We start from the raw sequence: 24,078 nt of genomic DNA, 5'->3' as shown, positions 1-24,078 counted from the left end.
GAAAATACAGACATCCAGACTGTACACGTGGAATTGCAAGCAAGTCACGACAACTTAGAATGTATGTGATTTTTTTATTTTTTTTTTAATTAAAACCAAAATGGTCTTATAAGAAAGATGAATTAGCATCTCCAGGGACCTTCATATTAGTGCATCAAATTCACTTGAAGAATCAACTTATAGCTATATAATCAACTAAAATTAATGTATTGATAAAATATTTGCCGAACACAATCTCAGTTATTTTGCTCAAAATTTATAATTTTAGCTATTTTGTTAATCAATTAGTTGAAAGTTGTTATTTTCTATCATGTTTTCTCCAAGTTCGAAATCATTTTTAGCTGCTAAATAGTCATTTGGATAATAATAATAATAGGTAAATTGTAAAATATTTAAAATAAATAGATATATCCGTTCCACGTCAAGAAGGCAACTAAATTTCAATGATAAACAAATTCTGACAGCTGATTTTGCTAAACTTCCAATCGATTCCATTTTTCTCATATATATATAATATAAATTTAGTTTCCTTGACGAATTATCAGTTTCTCAAGATTCATGGCTACGGAAAGACCTCCTAAACTAACTACCAAAAACGAAAAGTTGAACCGTTGATGAGTAGAGTTAGAAAGGAGGCGATAATTACAGGACCATCTGACAGTATTTACAAGTCAAAACCGCAGAGGGAAAAACACAAACGAACCCCACTTTTCATCATCACACACAACAAACAAACACTGAAAAAGCTTCAGCCCCAATTCCCCTGAGAGCTCATCTTCTTCGTGTCCGAGCTCCGGCCCCAGTTTCCCTCGGCGGCCTCCTCCGGTGACTCTTGGGTCGAATTCGCTCCCCAGTTTCCCTGCTGACCCTTCTTCTCAGTCTCCGATGGCTCTTCGCCCCAGTTCCCCCGAGGCTTCTCAGACTCTGGAGTTGAGCTTTGACCCCAATTCCCTTGGCCCTTGTTGTTTCCCCAGCCTCCTTGTGTGCCCTCGTTCTTAGCCCAGGCGGGCTTGGATTGTTCCGGGTTGGGGTTTCGCTCCCGATTTTCTCCTCCGGGGGGTCGAGGTTGGGGTTTCCGGAAATACTTGCCCAGGAACTCCGCGGCCACGTCCGGGTATTTGGTTTTCACGAGGTTGTCGAGGCACTTTCGGTACGAGAAGTCGTTTTTAAGGCCGTCTGTCGAGACAACAAAAAAGCACCTGCTGTCCGTGAAGCTCGTATGCTTGCTCACCTGTAGTGTTTTTGTAATTAACGGAAAACAGTGATTAAGTTTTATTGGAAAAGTTCGACTACTTTTTTTTTTCCGATACGCAGCAGACAAGTCTTGTTAACATACCATGAAATGATCAATCCCCGCACCCATTTTTGCATCCTTTTCAGGATGGTAGTTGAAAACATTTTCGGTTATGAATGCTTTATCTTCTGGTGGAATCGGTTCTCCGTCATTTTGCCTGTACAAACCAAGAAAGCAACCAAAAAGAACAACGCAGAACATTACATCGCAGACAGACACAATGCAAGAAATGAGCTCAAACAGTAGAAGCAACTGACTAAAAGAATTTCAGCTATTTTATAACAGGATTGCCTTCTCAATTATTCTTTTTCGTCTACAATTGCTAGTGCATCAATTTCAAAAGAGAAACAAAAAGAAAACATACCCAGATTGGTGCATGATTCTTCTGATGGACTTCATTATCGGCTCCACAAAAGCGAGCACGTCTTGCTCGTCCGACGTAAACATGTCCCGCCTCTGCCTCGTTTCGGTGAACAGCTTTGGTCCGCCGTGATCCGAGTTCCCTCCTGGAGGTCTATTGTTATAGGGCCGATTCTTATTCAGCTTCCAGCCGCCAGAATCTTGGCCCCACCCTCCTGGACTCTCAGACCGCCTTTCCTGGAAAGAACCCCTCTTCCCCCACGGATTGTCAACAAGCCCATCACCACCACCAGAACCGGGCTCGGCACTTTTACCCCACGCATCGCTCGACGCTTTCTTCGGCGTTGCCCACTCGTCGATCACTTTCCCTTGCTCAGGCAAAGTCTCGGACGTGGCCTTCTTTGTGGGTATCATGTTGTCCCAAGCACCAGGCTCTTTGCCTTGACCAGACAAAGGAGGGTCCTCGTTTCCGATGGAGTTGGACCAGGCTTTCTTTGGAGTTGCTGCTTGGCTATCCCAGCCACCTCGATCGGAGCCGGACCAACCACCGCTTCCAGGCTTTTCTTGGCCCCATCCAGGCGAATCACTTTCCACTGCCACCGCCTTTGCTCTGGCATTCCAACCACCAGACCCTGAAGCATCTCCTACATTAGCTTTGCCCCAAGGCTCTTGTGAGTTTCCCGACTTCTCTTTGCCCCAGCCAGAAGAATCACTTTCCACTGCCAACGCCTTTGGTCTGGTGTCCCAACCACCAGACGCGGAAGCATCTTCCAAATTAGCTTTACCCCAACTGGCACCAGATGTAACGTCTTTCTCTGCAGCTCGGCCCCAAGGCTCTTGTGAGTTTCCCGACTTGTCTCTGCCCCATCCAGGAGAATCACTTTCCACTGCCACCGCCTTTGGTCTGGTGTTCCAACCACCAGACCCAGAAACATCTTCCAAATTAGCTTTGCCCCAACTGGCACCAGATGTAACGTCTTTCTCTGCAGCTCTGCCCCAAGGCTCTTGTGAGTTTCCCGACTTCTCTTTGCCCCATCCAGGAGAATCACTTTCCACTGCCACCGCCTTTGGTCTGGTGTTCCAACCCCCAGACCCGGAAGCATCTTCCAAATTAGCTTTACCCCAACTGGCACCAGATGTAACGCCTTTCTCTGCAGCTCTGCCCCAAGGCTCTTGTGAGTTTTCCGACTTGTCTTTGCCCCATCCTGGAGAATCACTTTCCACTGTCACCGCCTTTGGTCTGGCGTTCCAACCACCAGACCCAGAAACATCTTCTACATTAGCTTTGCCCCAAGTGGCACCAGATGTAACGTCTTTCTCTGCAGCTCTGCCCCAAGGCTCTTGTGAGTTTCCCGATTTCTCTTTGCCCCATCCAGGAGAATCACTTTCCACTGCCTTAGCTCTGGTGTTCCAACCCCCAGACCCGGAAGCATCTTCTACATTAGATTTTCCCCAACTGGCACCAGATGTAACATTTTTCTCTGTAACTTTGCCACCCCAAGGATCTGGTGAGTTTGAAGATGGATTACGCTTTTTAGCCGCACTTCCACCCCAAGCATCGGCTTCATTGCTAGCCCAATCATTTGTCTTGGCCCCGCCAGCCCAATCATTGTCCTTGGCCCCACTGGCCCAGCCTGATTCCCCGGGTAAGTCCTCGGACAAATTCACGAACTCATTATGATCTTCAAAGGCTGGCTTGTCGGAACTGAAGTTCTTCGGTGATTCACAGTTCTCGGCGTCGACCTCCGGAACGATGTCATCAACATCGACACCGAGACATCCGGGGATTGGTTCAGTTTCGCCATTTTCTGTGCCAACCATGTGAAGGAAGCTATGCACATCCACTCCACCCTTCTGGTTGAATTCCACCTGGAAAAGAAAGGAAACATTCAAGGAATTTGTTGACTGATTGAATAAGCAAACAGAACTTAAAAAAAAAAAAAAAAAAAAAAAAAAAAAAAAAAAAAAGCGAATCAGAATCATACCCCGCGTGTGTCCCAAAGGATGTCAAAGTTTGAGCCCGTGCCAACTGCAACATGCTTACCCCACGAACATGATGCGACGATACTGTTTAAAGAATCCACATGACACTTCTCAGCCGCACGCTCGAAACATTTTTTGGGTGCCTACAAGGGAAAAAGAAAAGGTCAGAGAAATAAGCTTTATATATGTAGCACAATCAAACTTACATAAAAATAAAAACCTAAATTCTTACAACAAGCATAGCTTCGGTGAATGGCACTTGGACGTTCATCGACTTCGATAGAGCCTTGTAGCCACCAGCGTTGAAGCCGACCAAAGTCCCAGAATAGGACATGCTGTTCGCCAAGAGGAGGAGATGCTCTTTGAGAACACCTTTGCTAACTGCCGACACCGATGTCGAGAGGCGCTGAAAATAACAAAAAAAAACCTTCTAACTTAAAACGGCCAAACACCATTACTGTGTACGACCTAAACTATTATTTCAACGAATAGATTTTACCTGAACTGCTTGATCAAAGACACAGGAAATCCCAAGCAGTTGCTCGATTTGTTTGATTCCGTATGGAGTGGAACGACTGGTGTCAATCAAATGCAAGATGGGGAGGCATGAGTCGATGACTATCCTCCACGCGTCACCGCTCTGCTTCACAGCTTTCCTTTCCACACAGACATCAATGGCTAGCTCGCCATTGTCGGAATGCTGAGGGTTCCTTATCCAAGTAATCGAGTCTGGGCTGCTCCAAGTTATGTTCGCAGAGGTTATCCTGGTGTCCCCTGCACATTCACGGGACATCAATTAAATCCCAAGAAAAAGTAAAGGGTGTAGATTAATATCTTATATGCCAGCTTGCATCAAACACGTGGAAATGAGAGTTTGAAAGGAACTTTGCAAAGTAAACATTCAATAACGAACTACGTGAAAACGGGAAGTATTACTTACATGCATGCATGAGATCTTCAATAACAGTTTTAGGATGTTAGTAAGAGACTGGTTTGCATGTTAGTTGCTCTCTTTTATTATGAATTGCTTTATTTAAGCTAACAAAGTTGTGGGTTCTCTTTTGGAGAAATAAAGATAACAGTTGGGGAAGAAAACATTAAATAAGATTGATGAGGTCTCCGAGCCACAAACAAAACTCTGAAAAGAACCCTTCTAATCTTTATAGCAGAAAGAAACTATTTCTTTTTTTTCCATTGCTTTGGATAGAATAAAAAAAATATTCTTATTATTAGAATTAGTGTGTGTGTGTGTGTGTGTGTGTGTGTGTGTGTGAGAGAGAGAGAGAGAGAGAGAGAGAGAGAGAGAGAAGAGTACCTTTGACTATGGTGTCGAGAAGAAATGGGCAAACTGAGTCAGCGAGGATGCGTGAAGAGATTTCCAAAGAGTGATACACATCATCCTGCAAGGAAATCAGCAAGCACGGGACTTGACACGTTTCTTCAGATTCTGACTGTCCAAAGGTGCAACATTCACTGCAAGGAAACAGATGACAAAAGTTACTTTATATTGAATCAGAGTTATAAACACAAATAATGGAAAGAAAAAAAGAGCTGCAAGAACTACAAACAAAATCAGCATCCCAGAAATCGTTATTAACTAGAGCTAGAATTATACAATAGGCATCTTTGTATACATAAAAAGTCATCCGAAGAAGGCGTGTTGGTTCAATATAAATACACTGCAGACCCACACCCAACAAAGTGCAGCAGTAGATTGAGAAAAAAGAAAATTGCTGAAATCCTTCAATGAGGTCTACTTAAAAAAAATTCAAAAAGACAGTTTTATATTCATGATTAAAAAAAATAAATAAATAAATAAATAAAAAAGATTAAGATGGGAAGTTGAAACTCCATACAAATTTGAAGAAAAAAACGATGCAACCCACAACAAGCATTAAACTGTTACTATGGTTGATGCCCATAAGAAAAGGTACGCATGCAGAGAGAGATTACGACTACAATTGAAACACCCAATAAGCCCCCAAATGTAGGAGGGCTAGCCCAGAATAATTTACATGCATATCAAGGTTCATATATATTACAACAAAGTTCAAGTAAACTACTTGGTCTGTCCCGCGTGGATTACCAAGCCCTAGATCTAAGCCTCATGGTATACAGTTACATGCTGAACTTGAACTAACCTGACAGAGAGAACGGCTTTCTTCAGATATTTGCCAACTTTCTTCTTCTTCCGAAACGAAGCGATAGTCTCTTCGCATTTTTCCAGAATCTGAAGCATGTCAATGTGCTTCTCCCTCAACATTCTCTGCTCAGTACAGATAAATTAATAAAAAAAAAATTGAACTCTTAAAAAGTCTGGTAATAATGATGTCATTTTCATTACGAGGGTTGAAAATGATGAGAAACAAGGTCAGGGAAGACGTGCTAACCTCGTTCAGATGGACATGGCCAACAAGACCTGCATTCCTTTGGATATCACCACTGACAGAGGCCTGTTCTCGATACCTGCACATGGATCCCATTACCGTAACACACCTTAAATATCAAGAAATATATTAACCAATTAAAAAAAAAAAAAGGAAAACATACTCTATCAGAAACTCCACTGCAGTATCTCTAAGGCTGACTTTTGTCAATTGGTTCTTTACCAGGCAAGCAGCTTTTTCTCGGCAATAATTTCTTCCACACCCGCAATCATTAAGATACAAGATCACACGGCGATCGATACGCTCATTCCTGAAGTTAGCCTTGCAAAGAAGTATTTCCTGAACAATTCAACGCAATATTATAATGGAACTTACACATCAATAAGTCAAAAACCTCAAAACAATATTGATTTCATAATTAATAGAAATTCTAAATTACCTTCATAAACTCCCAAGATGAGTTACTTGTCGGAGAAGCATCGAGAACTGCCTTGTATGCAGGGTTCGACATTGCTGTCGCAGCAAGAACACCCACAGGCTCGCCGGGAGGGTATAAACTCCGAGTCCTTCTGTCCCCGTAGCTGAACTGAATGATTGAGTTGCTGCAAACATTCCTAACAGTCCCATCATAGCAAACGACAACATCGCGAAGTATTGCCATTAAGTTCTTGAACAAAGTTCCCGGCTCAGACAGCCCTCTCGACGACCGAACAATGATTTCTCTGGTGCAGATCGAATGGACCATTGCTTCGTACGGATCTAGCCCACGAAAGAAACAGCTTCTAATGAATCCGAATTCCGCTTCCGGATAATCAACGTTTTCTGGGTATTTTCCTCTGTAAAGAAAGGAAACATCCTCGACCAATGTCTTGGAATAGAATTTTCCCCGGTCGGAAATTTGCAGCCCCAGAAAGCCTATCTGTTGAACGATCTTGTTAATCGCCCCTTCACTTTTTGTGTCTATCAAGCTGCCCAAACTTGATGACCTCAAGATGAATTTGGTTACCGAGCGTTTGGAAAGCCGGATTTGATTCTCCAATTGCAATTCCACAAGCTCATTGTATGTTGACCTCAAGTTGGACAGCAGCTGCGAAACACCTTTGATATCCTTCTGAATATCATCTGCCGACTCCTGGGAAATGGAGAAATCTTCCAACCCAACACTGAAACCATGCCCAAAGATATTCTCCATCAATAAAGGCTGAAGGGCATTGAAGAACTTCAAGACTTCTTCAGAACCTTTCTCAAAGCATATTGAGGTTCCGATTTCATTCACAACAGAGGCGACAGCGTCTCTTTTTATATCCAGCACCATGATCTCACTTCCTCTGATCAGGAATCTCTCTCCATAGCTGGTGAAGGATCCAGGTAGAACTGTCTGTAAGATCTGAAGCGCTGTCCAAAACGGGACTTTAGAATGAGTCAGCCAAAATGCCGGAGAAGGTAAACGCGATGAAGTGAACATCGCAAGCTGCTGAGCTGCGGCTTTGCCCATGAATTGCGTCTTGAACAACATCTTCAGCGAAAGCAACGAGTCGCTGGCCAACTGCATGATCAGATTCCCACTGTGTGAGCTCAGAATCTGCTTTTCCAATGCGAAAAGCTCCAAGACTTCGGCTTTAGCTTCCGGAGACTGAGGATAGAACAAATGGATGCAATCTCCATCGAAATCTGCACTCAGTGGTCCACAGATGAGTGGGTTTATCTTCACTGTGTGATCGTCGTGAACATAGACTTTCAAAGCCTGTAGGGAGTGCTTGTGTGTAGTCGGTGGTCGATTTATGAAGACTATGTCACCGTCCATAATTCTCCTGTGCACAACCTGACCGGGTCTTAGAAATGTGTGACCTTTTGACCCCTCTCTTAGAGAATAGTTTGTTGAGCCGTCTCCATAAGCCAGGCACAATTTGTTGTCGACCAGTTCTTGTAGAAACTTGACGTTGTGCTGGCTAACTCTCTCCTCGAACGTGATGTGCCTCGCAATCTCGTACGGTACCCCCACTTCGTTCACCGCTTTGTAGGAGTCTCCCGTGATCACGGACCGAGAAGAAAACCCCGACCCCTTTCGAACGAACAGAGTCTTCATTTTCTCGAGCCACGCTTTTGTGGAAGAGCTGTTCTCGTCCTTCTTGGCTCCATATCCATGTCGGCCGTCCATGTCGCGAGGTGACTTCACTGTCCCGCGAACTTTAAGATATTGATCAACTGCTAATTGCAGTTCATTAGCTTCAACTTCTTGAGATTCGAAATTCGGCAAGCTTCTCGAACTCTTGATAATTTCAATCTGCCTTAACACCTTCTTGAGCATGGTCGTGGCAGGATCCTAGGAGAAGAAGAAAAAAAACAAGTGTTTTTTTTTTACAAGTTGATCATAAGTAAAAGGTCAAGAAGACGAATTCAGAGCTATCTATTAAGTGATTGGCTTACACTTGACATGATGGTGACGCCATCAGAAATTTCGGGTACAGACAAGCAGTTTGGCGGGACAGGCAAATACTGAAGGATATAGCCGTCTTGAGGGAAAAAACCTTTAGCCCTAAGCTTCCTTTTGGTTTCTTCTGAGGTTTTCTTGAGCATTTCCAGTACCTTCACATATAGTTTCAATATTATAAGAATATGCAGTTCAAAAAATAATCAAAAGAAACACTTAAAATCACTAGAACATGAACAAAAAAAACAAGATTGAGACAGCAAGAACAACAAAGCTTCCGACAATTAAATCCTGAAATTCCTCCAAACGTACTTTAAAAAGTGATAAATACATTATAAAGAGACAGAAAATTAAAAACACATAAATACAGACGCATTGTGAACCAACCTCACAAGGAAGTAGAGGACGTTTTGCCAGCACATCACCATGAGAACCACCATAGCGATAGCCATATTTCTCCAAGAAATCCCAGAACTTCTCCGGTAAACTCCTCTTAGATGGAACTTTCAGTTGCAAGTAGCGATAGCCATCTTTCTCGACCTCACCAACTGCAACTAAAGTAGCCACCTGTATAATTACGATGTAAAAATAAACGGAAAGTCACACTCCACGGGAACTAACCCTGACGCTATGTTTAAGAGTCGCAAAATTCCATAAAAAAAATATATATGAATACCCCTAGCACTTTTTCTTGTTCTTCAGATTGAGGAAAACTCGATGAGAAATTAGAAGTTTTAAGGGACATCCAAGATTTACCATCAGATCCTTTAAGCATGTCCAAACAAGAATAGGATATACTAAGAAATCCATTTTTCTCTCAAATTTACCTCAACTTACAAACGCAGTAACGAATTTTAACTTCATGGAAAACGTTTCTCAAGTCTCATCAATTCTCAGTTTCACAAACAAATAATACAGAGAATTTCTTACACTTGTAGATTTTAAGGATTGAAAGAAAAGAGAATTACAAATCAAAAGAGACACTTGCTCTTAGAAAGTGCAATAAGCGAGGAAGCCAAAAGTAGCTTCTATGAATTTATTGCAACATTGAAAACAGACAGAAAGTAGGTTGAAGTTTATGCACACCTCACAGCACGAGAGCAATTGTTCGGCAATGCCAGCTGTCTTGGACGGAAACTGAAAGGTGAGTACAGTCTGATCAGGCACAATACACAGTAACAACACAACTAAATCTCATTCCACATAACAAACAGAGCACAATTCACGATGCACAAACACGAATCGTCGAGTAATTAACTTAAATATTCATAATGGCATACCTTGCTCTTTTTCATTTTCAAGCACTTCAAGCATAGCACGCTTAGCATCCTCTTCAGCTCGCTGACATGGCTGGGATGATATATGGGTATCGGAAGCTCGATGTATCCAAAATGCCCTGAGCATAATACATACCAAATGTTACTCTTATCACACTACATGGATTAATGCCATCAAATGGCATCTTTTTATACATACATATATATATATATATATATATATATATATATATATATCAGAATTGAAATCACAGAAACAACCACAAGATACATAAAAAGTGATGTTGGAATTGTACCTTCACATCTCTCAGGCTCGGACGCACCACAAGCTTCGCATTTACCAAACTCCAACGGAAGCCCTAGATATGGATTGGCGAGCTGACTGGAATGACTGATCGCAGATCCACTAACAGAGGCTGTAGACTGCAGGAAAAAAAAACAAGGAGAAAAATACAAAATCATCATCCTAATTCCATATACTCGATTATTTAAAAAATAAAATATAAACACTAGAAACTGTGCTTGCACTCACGATTTCTCTATGTGTAGCCAGGCTGAATCTGATGCCCGTAATCTCTGCATCAGCTGTGGGGAAACTAGGTTCTTCCATGATCTGTAGCACAAGGTAAAAATCATTGGAAAAGTATGCTTAGTTTAGAAGAAGAAGAGAACAAAATTCTCTTGCATAAAATGAAACAATGTATGTATTTTTTTTTTTCATCACTGTCATTTTCTTGGAAAGAGTATTAAAAGAAGAATAATCTGAAGAAAAAAAAAATTGAAACAAAAATATGGTTTAAAGTTCTCTATTTTCTCAGCTACCAAAGACTTGAAAAAAATAATCATGCAAAAGTGGAAAAATAAAAATAAAATTTAAAATCTACCTGAGTCACTTGATCAACCCTTAATCGTCACCGCAATGTCAAAATCCCTGATAAAGAACACGGTTACAAGAAGAAGAAGAAAATGCAAAGTAGAAACGAAACTATGGAAAATCATCTTTTGTTCTCTCTTCAAAATGCTTCTTCAGTGAGAGATTTTTCAATACTCAAAACAGAGTGAACAAAAAAAAAAAAAAAAAAAAAAAAAAAAAAAAAAAAAACCCCATTTCACACTCTCACTCACTTTCGCAGCAACGAAACATAGTTATAACTCGAAATGCAAACGCTCTGAGTCAAAAAGAAACGTTGTGAGAAGAATTATCGGTGCCTAGAGAACGAGTCTAAACCCTAAAACTAAAACCCATAGCAAACAATAAGGGTTTTAGGCACAGAAAAACTTTTCGAAAAAAGGAAAACATCTTTTTCCTATTGCTTCCCCGCGAATAGAGGGGAAAAATGTAATTCCAAAAAAAATCAGACCAACCTCGAAGACGAAATGAGCGCTCACCGAGCTTTTTTTTTTTTGTTACTTTTTCTCAGTCCACCGAGAGAGTGGTTTTAGAGAGGGAAAATGAGAAGGCTGTTTTTGCATGACTTGCGAATTGTAGACGAACGAGCAGTTTTTGTGAATCTACTGGTTTGTCCTCGTTGACGGTGTTCTTTTGAACGGAATTTTAAGTACGTTTGCTGTAAGAACAAGAGGGTAAAAAGGGAATGAAAAAGAAATGCTTTGCTCGTTTCTTTTTTTCTTTTTTTCTTTTTTTTTTTTTTTGGCCTCAATGCTATGCAGAGGGAAAGGGCAGCGTGACATGATCGGCAGTAAATGAATAATAATATGGATAAATTACAGTATTGCCCCCTCAACTCTATGGTGATTAACGATTTGCCCCCTGATAAATGAAAACGTACATCAGTGGACTTGAAATCCTACAATGTAACCATTAGCTCCTTCTGTTAACTCTTATCGACGGAACTCGTCTCTTGAAAAATATGTCATGGGTAGTTTTGTAATTTTACTGAATAATTAGTAATTAAGGATATAATAATGAATGAAAAAAAAACCCCGAAAACTTCTTCATTTTATCAGAACAAAAATTCAAATCGTGGAGATGAAATCCCCGGCGAAGAAGAAAACCCGAGCCCCGAAATCCAAGGCGAAAACGAAGCTTAAAACGGCGGTGAAGAAAAAAGTGGAGAGCGCGTCGACTGAAGAGAATGAAAGGAGAAGAGTCGATTATGGTAAGGTTTTATATGTAATGGTGGTCCCATGGTTATTGCTTTTGCCGATTTTGTATTTTATAATAGTTGTTGGTGGTCCCAAACTTTATGTTTTGTCTGGGTTTTGTCTGGGTTATGTGGTGGTTGTGGTCCCGAGTTAGGGTTTTTTTTTGTGGTGGTAGTGGTCCCCGGTCGTAATCAATCTCTGAATGGAACATTAAATTATTATTCTCGAGACTATTAAATGGTTGTTCTTAAATGATTCTTGGAATCTTTGTCTTTCAAATCCTTCGTCGACCCTATTTACTTTTAAAGTTCATCACGGTGGCACTATGGATTCAGAGATGGTATATGTTGATGGGGAAGTCTCGCACTTTGAATACTGTGACTTGGATAGGATGTCAATTGTGATAATAAATGGTATGTTGAAGAAATACTTAGGATACGATACTGGAGCATTTTATTTCTTACCTGCAGAAGGTGAAAAAAAGATGGAGTACGTTGACACAGATGATGATTTGCTTAGAAGTATTGGGGTGTTAATGGAGACAACAAGAGTAATTGACCTCTACTGCGAGCACCCGGTACCAAAACCTACAGAAAATGAGCAGGCCCATGCTGAAGAAGCCCGTGAAGAGCAGGCTCATGCTGAAGAAGCTCGTGAAGAGCAGGCCCATGCTGAAGAAGCCCGTGAAGAGCAGGCCCATGCTCAAGAAGCCCGTGAAGAGCAGGCCCATGCTCAAGAAGCCCGTCAAGAGCAGGCCCATGCTCAAGAAGATCGTGAAGAGCAAGTGAATGCTCAAGAAGACGATGAAGAACAGGTTGATGAAGAGCAAATTGATTATCAAGAAGACGATGAAGACCAGGTTGATGATGATGAAGGCCGTGAGCAAGAAAGTGGATACGAACGGAGTGACGATGATGTTGTTGTAGATGTTATTGACCTTGGCCTTGATGTATTGAAGCCGAATAAAGGGAAAGCTACAGAAGTTGGGGACGATGAAAAAAGTGAGTATGAAGACGAGTTTGGTGGGGGTAACGTTTCATCAAGCCCGAGAATTATGTAGTGATTTGTATACATTATGTTTGTGCAGAGGAGCCCGAGAATTCGCACGACAATGGGGCCAAGACAAGGATCAGGAGTGCTGCCAAGAGTCTTATTCTAAAAGTCTGTTTTGGTGTGCAGATTTTGTGGTCTAGTAAACTTTTGATGACTATTTTGTGGTCTTGATGACTATTTTATGTATGGTATATTTTGATACTTAATAGACCTTTTGAATATGTGTGAAAGGCTATTATGTTGATTTAATTAGGTACACTTAATGTCAATGTTTTCTCTAATTTGATCTTGTACTTCCCGTTTCAAATTGAGTGACCGATATCTTACTTGCCATTTCAGTATATTACACTTCAACAAACAAACCTATTACGTATGTAAACATATCTGCTTCAAATTTCCATTTCTGTTTCATTCAGCACCAAAAACAAAAAAAAACCATACAATATAAAACAGTTGTACAATTCCTAGGGGCAACATAGCCTTACTTAAACAGAATGACATACACCAGTAGTGCAACTATGATAAGTAACATAACTTTCATCTTCTTGATTTCGGCTTCTATTTTGCCCCAATTCGCCATTGATTCCCCCACATTGTTAAGTCCATCAGCAACATCAAATTCTTTCTCATTCCCGAGTTCCTGCTCTAATTTGTTTCTCTTCCTCAGTAATCCGGGAATCACTTGAACTGATCTCTTACACATCCGGGGATCGATCCACTCTAAAAACCCACACCCATTACATATCCCTTTCTGCGAAATTTAAAACTCCATGAATTGAGAAGATAAACACAAACCAATCCATGAATAGAGAAGATCAACACATTCATTCAACATAAATAACATACCTTATATCGAGAACACCCAAAAAATCGACGCCCGGGATTCTCATCGGTCCACGAAGTGCGTTGGATGCTTGGCAGTCCGCACGGACAACTAGGTCGTCGACGATCTTCGCCAGAGGACTGAGCTTCATCGTTTGTACCGGGCTGAGAACGATTCAACGTTTCGCTGCTCCAAGACTGACTCCCATCCATTTTCCTCGATTGAAATCGCGCCTCTTGATTGATTTTGGGAACCCTAGCACGCGAATTTATTTTGTCTGTTCTTTCCCTAATTTTGTTTCCCCAATTTTATATAAATCATTCGAATAAGGGTATTCTAATAAATTCACACATCATGTGCTTAAAACACGAGAAAAGTAACGATTTCCGTCGATAAGAGTTAACAGAAGGAGCTAATGGTTACATTGTAGGATTTCAAGTCCACTGATGTACGTTTTCATTTATCAGGTGGTCAATCGTTAATCACCATAGAGTTGAGGGGGCAATACTGTAATTTATCCTAATAATATTTGTGTAATGATAAAAATTATGTAAAAGGTTTTAATATTTAGAGATATCTATGTTATACTAGTTTTTTAGCATCGCGTTACGCGCGAATGATTTTAGCATATTATAAATAATAATAACAGAGGTAGTGTGTGTAGAGGTTAATTTGTGCTATCAAGATTTGTAAACAATGGACACCAAAGAAACCGGCAATTAAGAAAAAACCCTTACAAATCATAAACGAATAATAAAATGTAAAAAATTTATTTTGTACATTGATTAGACTTTCATGGGTAAATAAGACTTGCGTTCGCTTTCCAATGAAATATGGAGACACATATAAGGTGAAGGAAAATAAATATCAAAGATAAACTAATAAAGAAAATATAAAACTAACATACACTCAAAATAATGTATGTTATTTATATAGGCTACGTTTGGTTGGGATTAAAAAGCCTTGTTTTTGTTTTTAGAAAAAAAAACAAAACTGTTTATCCGGTGATTGGCAAAACTGTTTTTCCAAAAAAATTCAAAAACGTTTTTAGATTTTGTACATGAGATAGAAAAGCTAGGATTCTTAACTTTTAGAAAAAGTGTTTTTAAGTTTGCTATATAAATTACTGTAATATCATCGTAAAAAATATTATTTATATCTATTTATATAAATAAGCATATCAATCATTATTATTTAATTATTAAGAACATGGTTATTTTAGTTTTTTTACTATAATATATTTATTTTACCAAACGCTAAATCAGTTTTTGTTACCAGAAACAAACAACTGTTTTATAAACAGTTTACCAAACACTTTGTCATTTTCTGAAAAAAAAAAAAAAAAAAAAAAACAGTTTTTTATAAAAAAGCACTTTTTTTAAAAACAAAACTATGTCAAACGGGGTCATAGTATAATATAGCATTAGTAATTATGATTATAAAATACATAAAAAAAAATTACACAAAATATATTGATGAGAGAGAGAGGAAAAAAACAATATATATAAAAAAAAATTATAAAATAGATTGGAAAAAAACTATAAAAAAAAAAAAAAAAAAAAAAAAAACGAACCAATGAAATATGGAGACACATATAAGGTGAAGGGAAATAAATATCAAAGAGAAAAAGAAAGATAATCTAATAAAGAAAATATAAAACTAATATACACTCAAAATAATGTATGTTATTAATATAGTATAATATAGCATCAGTAATTATGATTATAAAATAAAATAAAATTATACAAAATATATTGATGAGAGAGGGAGAAAAAAAACAATATACATAATTTTTTTTTTTACAAAATAGATTGGAAAAAAAACCCCAAAAAGGCAAAGGCAAAAAGAAAAAAGAAAAGGAAAAAAAAAAAAAAAAAAAAAAAAACCAACCGGAAAAGGCAAAGGCAAAGAAAAAAAAAACCTAAAAGGCCGCCACGTGTCGCCTCCTGGAGACGCCACGTGGCGGCCCAGGATGAAAGTTGGGGGAGAGTTCCTCTTTATTATCTATGTTATAGAAATAGGGAGAATGAGCATATTAGCCCAATCAGCCCACCAATATTAGTAGAATAGCCAAAGTTTGAATAAATTAAGAGAATAGCCCAATTAATAATTGATTACCCAAATTACCCTCACACTAAATTTACTCGTCCGGTCCTTGTCCAAGAGAGAGTTTAGCAGAGTCAAAGAGATGATGAGAAGAAGGACTGTTGTCCAACCAAACCACCTTCGCAAATCTCTCCGACGCCGGCGTCGGAACCACCAGACTGACGTGGTCGTGGACAGACCTGCCACGTCCCCACTAGGAGCTCCCGTGGGCCCCATTCCCGATCATCCCGCCGACGCTCAGGCCCTCCCAGTAAGGAGCGGCAACGAGGCTGAGGCCGGCCTCGTCGGCCTTGTCGAGCACTGCCTTCAACCCCGCGCCGGACTCCGCCGCGCTGATCACCACGCCGTCATCTCTGCCGCGTCGACCTCGACCGCGCCGTAATCTCGCGTGCTGATCACCACGCCGCCCTCGGCCTCGGGGCACATCGTTTTGGGAACGCTGTGGACGAATCCCGACGCGGCCTTGGCTTTCAGTCCGAGCCTCGCGGCCCGCGCCACCGCGGCCACGAGCTGCTCCTCCGTTCGAGGGTAGGTCACCTCCGCCGCGCGGCACAGGGTGCGGTCCGATCCCCACTGGCCGTACGCGTTTGAGAGTGTGCTGCTTGGCGGCGCAGGGAAGGTACGGATCTTGACGGCGACGACGGCTCAGATTGACTCGAAAATCGGCGGGGGAGAGAGGAATCGGCGGCGGAGAGGAAATCGACGGCGATGGATGGGATTGAGGAGATGCACTTTGTAAATTCGCGAATCGGTTAATTTAATTAACCTACTAGAGTGAATTAGGTTAATTAATTAACTGATTCGTGAATGATTTGAAATTCACAAAAAATTTACAAAAATCATAACTTAAGTTAATTGATATTCAAAGCATTCAATTAATTAACCTGATTCCGAATTCAGAGGAATCGGCGGCGGAGAGGAAATCGGCGGCGATGGAGGAGATTGAGGAGAGGCACTTTGTAAATTCGCGAATCGATTAATTTAATTAACCTACTGGAGTGAATTAGGTTAATTATTAACTGATTCGTGAATGATTTGAAATTCACAAAAAATTTACAAAAATCATAACTTAAGTCAATTGATATTCAAAGCATTCAATTAATTAACCTAATTCCGAATTCAATCATTTAGTAAATTAACTTTACTCATAAACAAAAATCAGAACCTAAACTAATATTCAACCAATAAGTTAATTAATTAACCTAACTCACTCCAGTAGGTTAATTAAATTAACCAATTCGCGAATTTGCCAAGGGCATTATGGTCTGAGCCGAAAATATGGGCTATTTGCTTAATAAAATGAAACTTGGGCTATTCCCCCAATAAGAATGACAAACTTGGCTAGTTACAACAAATTTCACTTATAAATAAATATAGCAAATCCAAATTCAAATTGGACTAACTTAGTTAAAGTATATTTTATATATGTAATAAGGACTTTAGGGGCGTTTAGTTTAGTTTTCTAAACTCGTTTTCTGTTTTTAAATTATGTTTTCTGATTCTAATTTTTAAATTTAAAAAACAGATTTAAAATTACTTTTCCGAATATTTTAAATGTTGTTTGGTTATGTTTTCTATTCAATTGTTTTTAGATTTTAATTTAAAGTTTAAGAATTATAATATAAGTATATAAGGGAAATGAAATAGAAAACAACTTTTTTTTGTTTTATGTTTTCCAACTAAATTTTAAAGCAAAAAAAAACATAATTCCAAATTTGTTTTCTAAATTAATAACCAAACATGTTTTCTAGTTGTGTTTTCTAAACTTTATAATTAGAAAACAGAAACAATATTGGAAAACTAAACCAAAGAAGGGCTTAATGTTAGGAGGACTAAATAAATTCACTAAATGTTAGAATGACTGAATAAATTATTATTAAATGCAATTAATTCTTATATCTAATCATCTAGTTACCTTATACTTCCCTCTCTCGCCGCTATTTTCTCGATTTCAATCGATGGTACGACTCTCGTTCCTTCCTTGGATACAAATGATTATAATTTATGCAAACAAGAATTTACAAACAAAACAAACTTATCAAAGACCTTACGGGACTTGGATACATGTAATTATGCCGTTTACGAAAATTTTAATAGCATCTAAGTATATGTACATGTAACACAAAAGTGATTTACAAGGAAGATTCAAATGGCAACGTATGTAGTAGGAAGGCGCAAAAAAACCGTAAAAACCGTAAATCGGATTGGATCGGTGATTTTTAGACCATCGGTCCGGTTTAAAACGGTTTTTTTTTATCCAGTCCGGTCTACTGATTACAAACGGTCCGGTCCGGTTTAAAAAAAAAAACGTTAAACCGGACCGGACCGGTTTAATTAAAAAAAAATAAAAAAATGAAAAAAAAATAAATAAATTAATGTCCAATTAGCCAAATTAGTCATTTGTGCATGTATTTCTCTCCCATACATGACTATATGTTTTTATTTTAGTGAAAAATTAATGGGTTTTTTTGTTTAATTATGTAAAACGGTTCAAAACGGTCTAAACGGTCCAAAACGATCTAGAACGGTCCGGTCTAAATGGTTCAAAACGGTCCGGTCCGGTCTAAACGATTCAAAACGTTCCGGTCCGGTTTTTACAGTTTTTTTGGTCCGGTTCGGTTTGGGTTTTTTTGGACCGGTTCGAGGGTTCCGGTCCGGTTTTTTGGCCGGTTTTTGACCGGACCGAACCATGCACAGGCCTAGTATGTAGATTATGCGTATTTATTTATTTACAAAGTAGAAGGGAAACTCTAATCTGCGTCCATCATTTATAAGAGCATGCTTTTTTGTCTTTCTAAATGCTGCACAACGGAAGTTCTATTCTTCTCGCATCTAGCAGGCGACGTATTTTTTTATGGGCACAAAAGGCATGATGATTTCGTTGCAATTGTTCTTCCATGTTGTGAAGTGACGGATATAGAACTTAAGGCTTTGTTTGGTAGGAATGATTAAGAGGCAATAGATGGATTTTTTTACAATTGAAAAGAATGGAAAAGAAAAAAAAAAGATTAAATAATTTCTTAATTATGTTTGGTAGAAAGGAAAAAAAAATGATAGATGGATGGATTGTTTTAAGGGTATATTTGTAAAAAAAATAACATTTTTTTTCTCCACTTTTCTTTCATTCCCAAATTGGAAGAATTACAAATGGTGGGTCCGGTGGATCATTAATCCCTCCAAATCCTTCCTATTTTCTTTTTTTCCTTCCTACCAAACAAGAGCGCATGTCACATCAGCTAAAAAAAGCAATCATCTCCTTCCATTTCTCCTCTACCAGGGGCAAAATAATGCATACGTAAGATTATTAATTTAATTAATTAATTGTTTCATTGTGTATTTTTTAAGAACTGATCAATAATAATAATGTAAAAATCAAGTTTAATTTTAAAAATTACAAAATGGGCAAACTATCAGATGGATCCGAGGCCCATGAAACCAAATGATTAACAACCTACCATTATTGAGCTAGATGTTTTAAGTGTTAGACCATCTCCAACCCATAACATCGAATTGGTGAAATTTTTACAGTAAATTTAGTGCAACTACAATGTTTTCACTCAAACCCACAACACCAAAAGAGATATTCTATTTTTATAATTTTCAATACTACTTCATATCAATTGCATATTAGGCCCTCTATTAATTTGTTATGTCAATAATAAACTTATTAAATATTATATTATTTTTCTATATCAACAATATCAAATTAATTTATATTAATATTAAATATTATGTTAATACTACAAAATTAATATTGAAAAAATCACTAGAGGATAGTTTTGTTCAAGTAATTTGTGTTTTTATTTTAATATGCATGATTGTGTATTTTGTTTTTTCTACTATGCCGTGTGTCGTAAGTTTAATTTTTATTTAAATTATAGTCAAAATAATAAAAATATTTTTTTTGGGGGGTTAAGCAAACCCACATCAAATTTTATGCAGAATTTGGTGTGGGTTGAAGCAAACCCACATCAAATATGTCACTTCTCAAACTAAATTTGGTGTAGGTTGCAGTTGCTCTTACAGGTACAATACCTATATTATTTTTATAACATTTAGAATACAAAAAAGAATAATAATATAAATGCAAGTTTAATTTTAAACTATCGGATGGATCCAAGCCCATGAGGTGAAATAATTCACTCCATATCGCTGAACTAGAGGTTTCACTTGTTACAGATTTGCAAATTATATTATTCTCGTAACATCATTTATTTATGGGAAAATATCAACAGTATCTCCTGTGTTTAATCGAAATGTTAGATTTATCCATTCGATTTTTAGAAATATCATATATATCCATTCGGTTTAATATAAATGCATATACCTCCTCCAAAAAAATGTTATATTAGAAATATCACATTTTTCGTTTATTTTTTACAAAAAAAAAAAAAAATTGAACTCCCCAAAATACCCTTAATAAAATAATTTTTTATTTTCTATTCTATATACAAAAAAATTAAATTTAAAAATTTCTTTATAAAAAGTTAAGGATTTTTTTTGTAAAGAGAGATTTTGATTTTTTTTAATAAAATAGTAAATAAATATTTATTCTATTAAGGGTATTTTGGGGAGTTTAAATTATTTTTTTTTGTAAAAAATAAACAACAAGTGTGATATTTGTAATATAACATTTTTTTAGGAAGGTATATGTCATTTATATTAAACTGAAGGGATATGTCTGATATTTTTAGAAATCGATGGGATAAATCTTACATTTCGATTAAATACGGGGGTATATCTTTGATATTTTCTCTTTATTTATATGATTAAAATTTAAACTAAACAAATTTATTAAAAAAATTTCAAATTTTTTGAGAGGGGGCACTGGCCATCCTAGCCCTGTTGTGGGTCCGTGCCTTGTTGTGAATATAATTTATTGTGATGAGAGTTTTGAAATATAATAAAAGCGTGTGCACATGAATTAATAAAACAATATTTAAACTGAATAGTAGCAGTGAGAAAAGTGAAATGAGTTGTTGAACTCACTCATATACAATACCAACACATATATTATGCAAGCATTTTGAATTCTATTTGAGACATCCGGTTCTACAAAGGAAAAGAAAGTCGTGAAAATGTGGTTTAGAAAAATTGCACATTTTAATAAATAATGATTCATATTTGATGCTACAGACCTACCTCATCTAATAAAAACCATGCCATCATTTTTTTTTATGAAACTATTACTTAAAAGATATAAGTTCTATATTTGTTAAAAAAAAAAAGATATAAGTTCTATAAATATATTTTTTTTTTTAAATGCAGCAACCTCTTACAGCCTAGTAATGATTCTAATATTGCATCAAATAACATATTCCAATATGAAATCAGCAATCAAAATATCCAATTTAATAAACAAAAAAATACAAACAAGTGGATAACTATATTATGCGTACTTGCACTACATTGCATCAGAAAATAAGAATTTTTTCAAAAGAAAATGCAATTTTTTAAAAATTCAGGCATACCACATCTATCTTTTTATTTGCTAAAAGGTCGTGCATATATATATCTAAAGAGACAATTAATTTAGTAGCTCAACAATCCACTCTTTTTTTAAAAGATAGTCAAATTTTCATTTAATTAAGAAAATGGCACTCCATACCGAATTAAATTAATTTACTTAGGAAAATAACTCATCAAACCGAAATAAATTAAATTAATTGATTTAGTTAATTTAGTTTATTTCAATTGTTGAGTTATTTTTTTAATAAAATGAAACTTTGGCTAAAATCTAAAAAAAAATTTGACTAATTGCAACAAACTCTTTTCGCTTAAATATATATATAAATGTATATATATATATATATATATAAATGTATATATATATATACACACACACTAAGTTAATTAGGAAACGTGTGTTTGTTGGTATAAAAATTATATAATAAAGATTTTTATGATATACATTATTTAAATCATCAAAGTAATTATGAAATTCTACTAAATTTAAGTAATTAGGTTGTTAGGTTCCGTAAGTGATGTAGTCAAATGTAACGATTTTATAAGCCAACGAAATTTCAAGTAAATATAACATCCAAATATCTAGTTTCAATATGTTATTCATCCCAGCATGGCACAATAAAAGTAGGTATCAACTAAAAAAAAACTCAAAATTTGTCACACAAAAGAAAATGACAAAATGAAAATGAAGATTAAAGTTGGTGTTGTAATAAATGGATATGAAACTCCTCTACATCTTAGCACCTCCGTTTTGCACCAAAGTGGCGTTTGTTTGATCTCTCCAATCTCACGAGAATCGCCATCATGTTGTCGGTGGAGAGGGTGTTTGGATTACAAAAATTTATCAATGCCTAACTCATATTATTATGCAACTACATTTTTTGAAAATTACACGGACTAAGTATTGCAATCTAATCAACGTTTCATTTAAATTTCAAATGTAGGCACAATTGATGACGTAGTTTTATAAGTCATTTAACGAATTACTACATTAACATTTATTAAATTTGGCCGAACATAAACATGTAGCCAACGTTTTAATCGCAACTTATAAATAATGCAGCTTCAATACACGTTAACTTGATTTATAATTCCATAATTTTTTTTTGTAGTCCAATTAGTTGCGATCAAAACGTAGTCCAATCAATTAATTTCCGTTTTCTTGGGTTAATTTAAGTTAATTTCCGTTTATTTTACACGCGATAAGTTTTGCTTAGCTGAAACGTTGGCTAGTAGGTGGTTTCTATAATTTATGTTACATAAGGGTATTCGATATTTTCCAACCGTTTATATATGTAAATGGTTAGATTACAAAATTTATCAAACATTAACTACATCTTTAAAACCATATTTAAAATTTGCTATGTTGCTAGATTACCCTACAATTTTTTTTATTTCGTGGCGAACATGGAACTTGATTACCGGTAATGTCTGGTATTGAAATTGCATGTTAACGTGTTATTCTTTTATTTAATGAAAACAAAGCACAGTTCACATATTCAATCCATTTGAACATGAACAAACAATTATGCCTCAAACCAATCACGAGTAAAATAAGGGTAAAATTGTCTTTTTATAACAAAGATCGTCAATTAGCAACTAATAATATTAATGGACATTCAAGATATAGTCAACAGTCTTATCTAATAAGAAATGTGTGATTTATGCTTGGTGAAAGACTAAGTTGATTTTGATCACAAAGATTGTTAATGGCATTCATGGGATAGCACTTGCAAAATATGCGGCAGAGTGGAGATTTAATCACAAAGATTTTTCCAGCGGCCTCAAAAGGGCGTGATTATTTGGTGTAGACCCAAAATATCACTATCTAAAGACAATCATTGGAATCACCATTTTCAGAGAGCCTACGATCGATGCGTTGTGATCTCTTCTTCAAAAACATCGATTATTTAATTTTGTCACCTAACAGAAACAAAAAAAAAAAAAAAAAATTCTCTCAATACGCGCTCCAGCGCTCAACATTAATATGGGGAGCTAGATGTGAGGAGCGAGGTCTAAGTTTTTCTCTCTTGAATTTGAGAGAGGTAGAATGAAGAGTACGAGAATTTTGGCATGAGTTTATCTTGTGAAAAAATAATTTACCTCAAAATGGTGTTTGATGGTCATATTTATCCTTGGAGGCCTTAATTGAGATTACTCTTGGGCGAGAAGGTTGGATCCCGATACGAAGGGTGGCTCCCTCCAAAGAGGTTGGCTCTCGATCGACGAGGAGTTTGGATCCCAACGAGAATATTGGCTCCCGACAAGAAGGTTGACTCCCTTCCCGACAAGGACGTTGGCTCCTGTCGAGAAGGATGGCTCCTCCCGAGAAGGACGAGAATATTTGCATTAATTTTGTAGGTAGATAATTTAAAAGTATTTTTTTATTATTATTTTCTTAAAAAAATCAAGATTTGGTTATGAACATATTTTAGAATTTAAAAAGAGAATTTTGAGCTTCCTCATAAAAAAAAATTGAGTAAGTAGACCTACTAATACATTAAATTGTTTGTGTTTAATACATCAAGAGTTTGTGTTTTTCTTACGTTTTTCCCAATCTCTTTTAGTATATGTATTCATCAATCAATTTCGAATTTGTTTGCTTTGATTTTCATCCAAATTTCTCAATGATAACTATTTATTGTTTTCACTATAAAATGAAATTTTGATTTTCTAATTTTGTTTAAGTTTATATTCTGTTATACAAGTTATTTTCAATGAAATTAGATCCGATTTCCTCTTCTCTAGCGTCGTTTGCTAAGTTAGCTAGGTCAGCTTTTATCTTGATCTTA

At 37.0% G+C, this 24,078-nt stretch overlaps 1 protein-coding gene across 1 annotated transcript; it reads right to left on the bottom strand.

The window, feature by feature from the left end:
* Positions 1–449: 449 nt before the first annotated feature.
* Positions 450–11,343, bottom strand: NRPD1B (nuclear RNA polymerase D1B). Its single transcript, XM_089602395.1, has 19 exons — positions 11,098–11,343; positions 10,617–10,663; positions 10,265–10,345; positions 10,029–10,155; positions 9,736–9,851; positions 9,542–9,592; positions 8,843–9,022; positions 8,452–8,610; positions 6,464–8,347; positions 6,188–6,363; positions 6,028–6,103; positions 5,779–5,903; positions 4,953–5,110; positions 4,137–4,411; positions 3,870–4,043; positions 3,640–3,780; positions 1,659–3,523; positions 1,337–1,451; positions 450–1,231 (listed from the first exon to the last, which is right to left on the bottom strand). The coding sequence occupies exons 3-19, from the start codon at positions 10,340–10,342 to the stop codon at positions 749–751; spliced, it is 6,183 nt and encodes a 2,060-aa protein (XP_089458521.1). The 5' UTR covers positions 10,343–10,345; positions 10,617–10,663; positions 11,098–11,343; the 3' UTR covers positions 450–748.
* Between the last annotated feature and the right edge of the window lie 12,735 nt (positions 11,344–24,078).

This window comes from Urtica dioica, chromosome 12 (assembly GCF_054948205.1).
Source record: "Urtica dioica subsp. dioica isolate 48M chromosome 12, U.dioica_male_clone48M_v1_H2, whole genome shotgun sequence".
Classification (NCBI taxonomy): domain Eukaryota; kingdom Viridiplantae; phylum Streptophyta; class Magnoliopsida; order Rosales; family Urticaceae; genus Urtica; species Urtica dioica.
The sequence above is the reverse complement of the archived record's forward strand: the minus strand, read 5'-3'. Positions and strand labels throughout refer to the sequence as shown.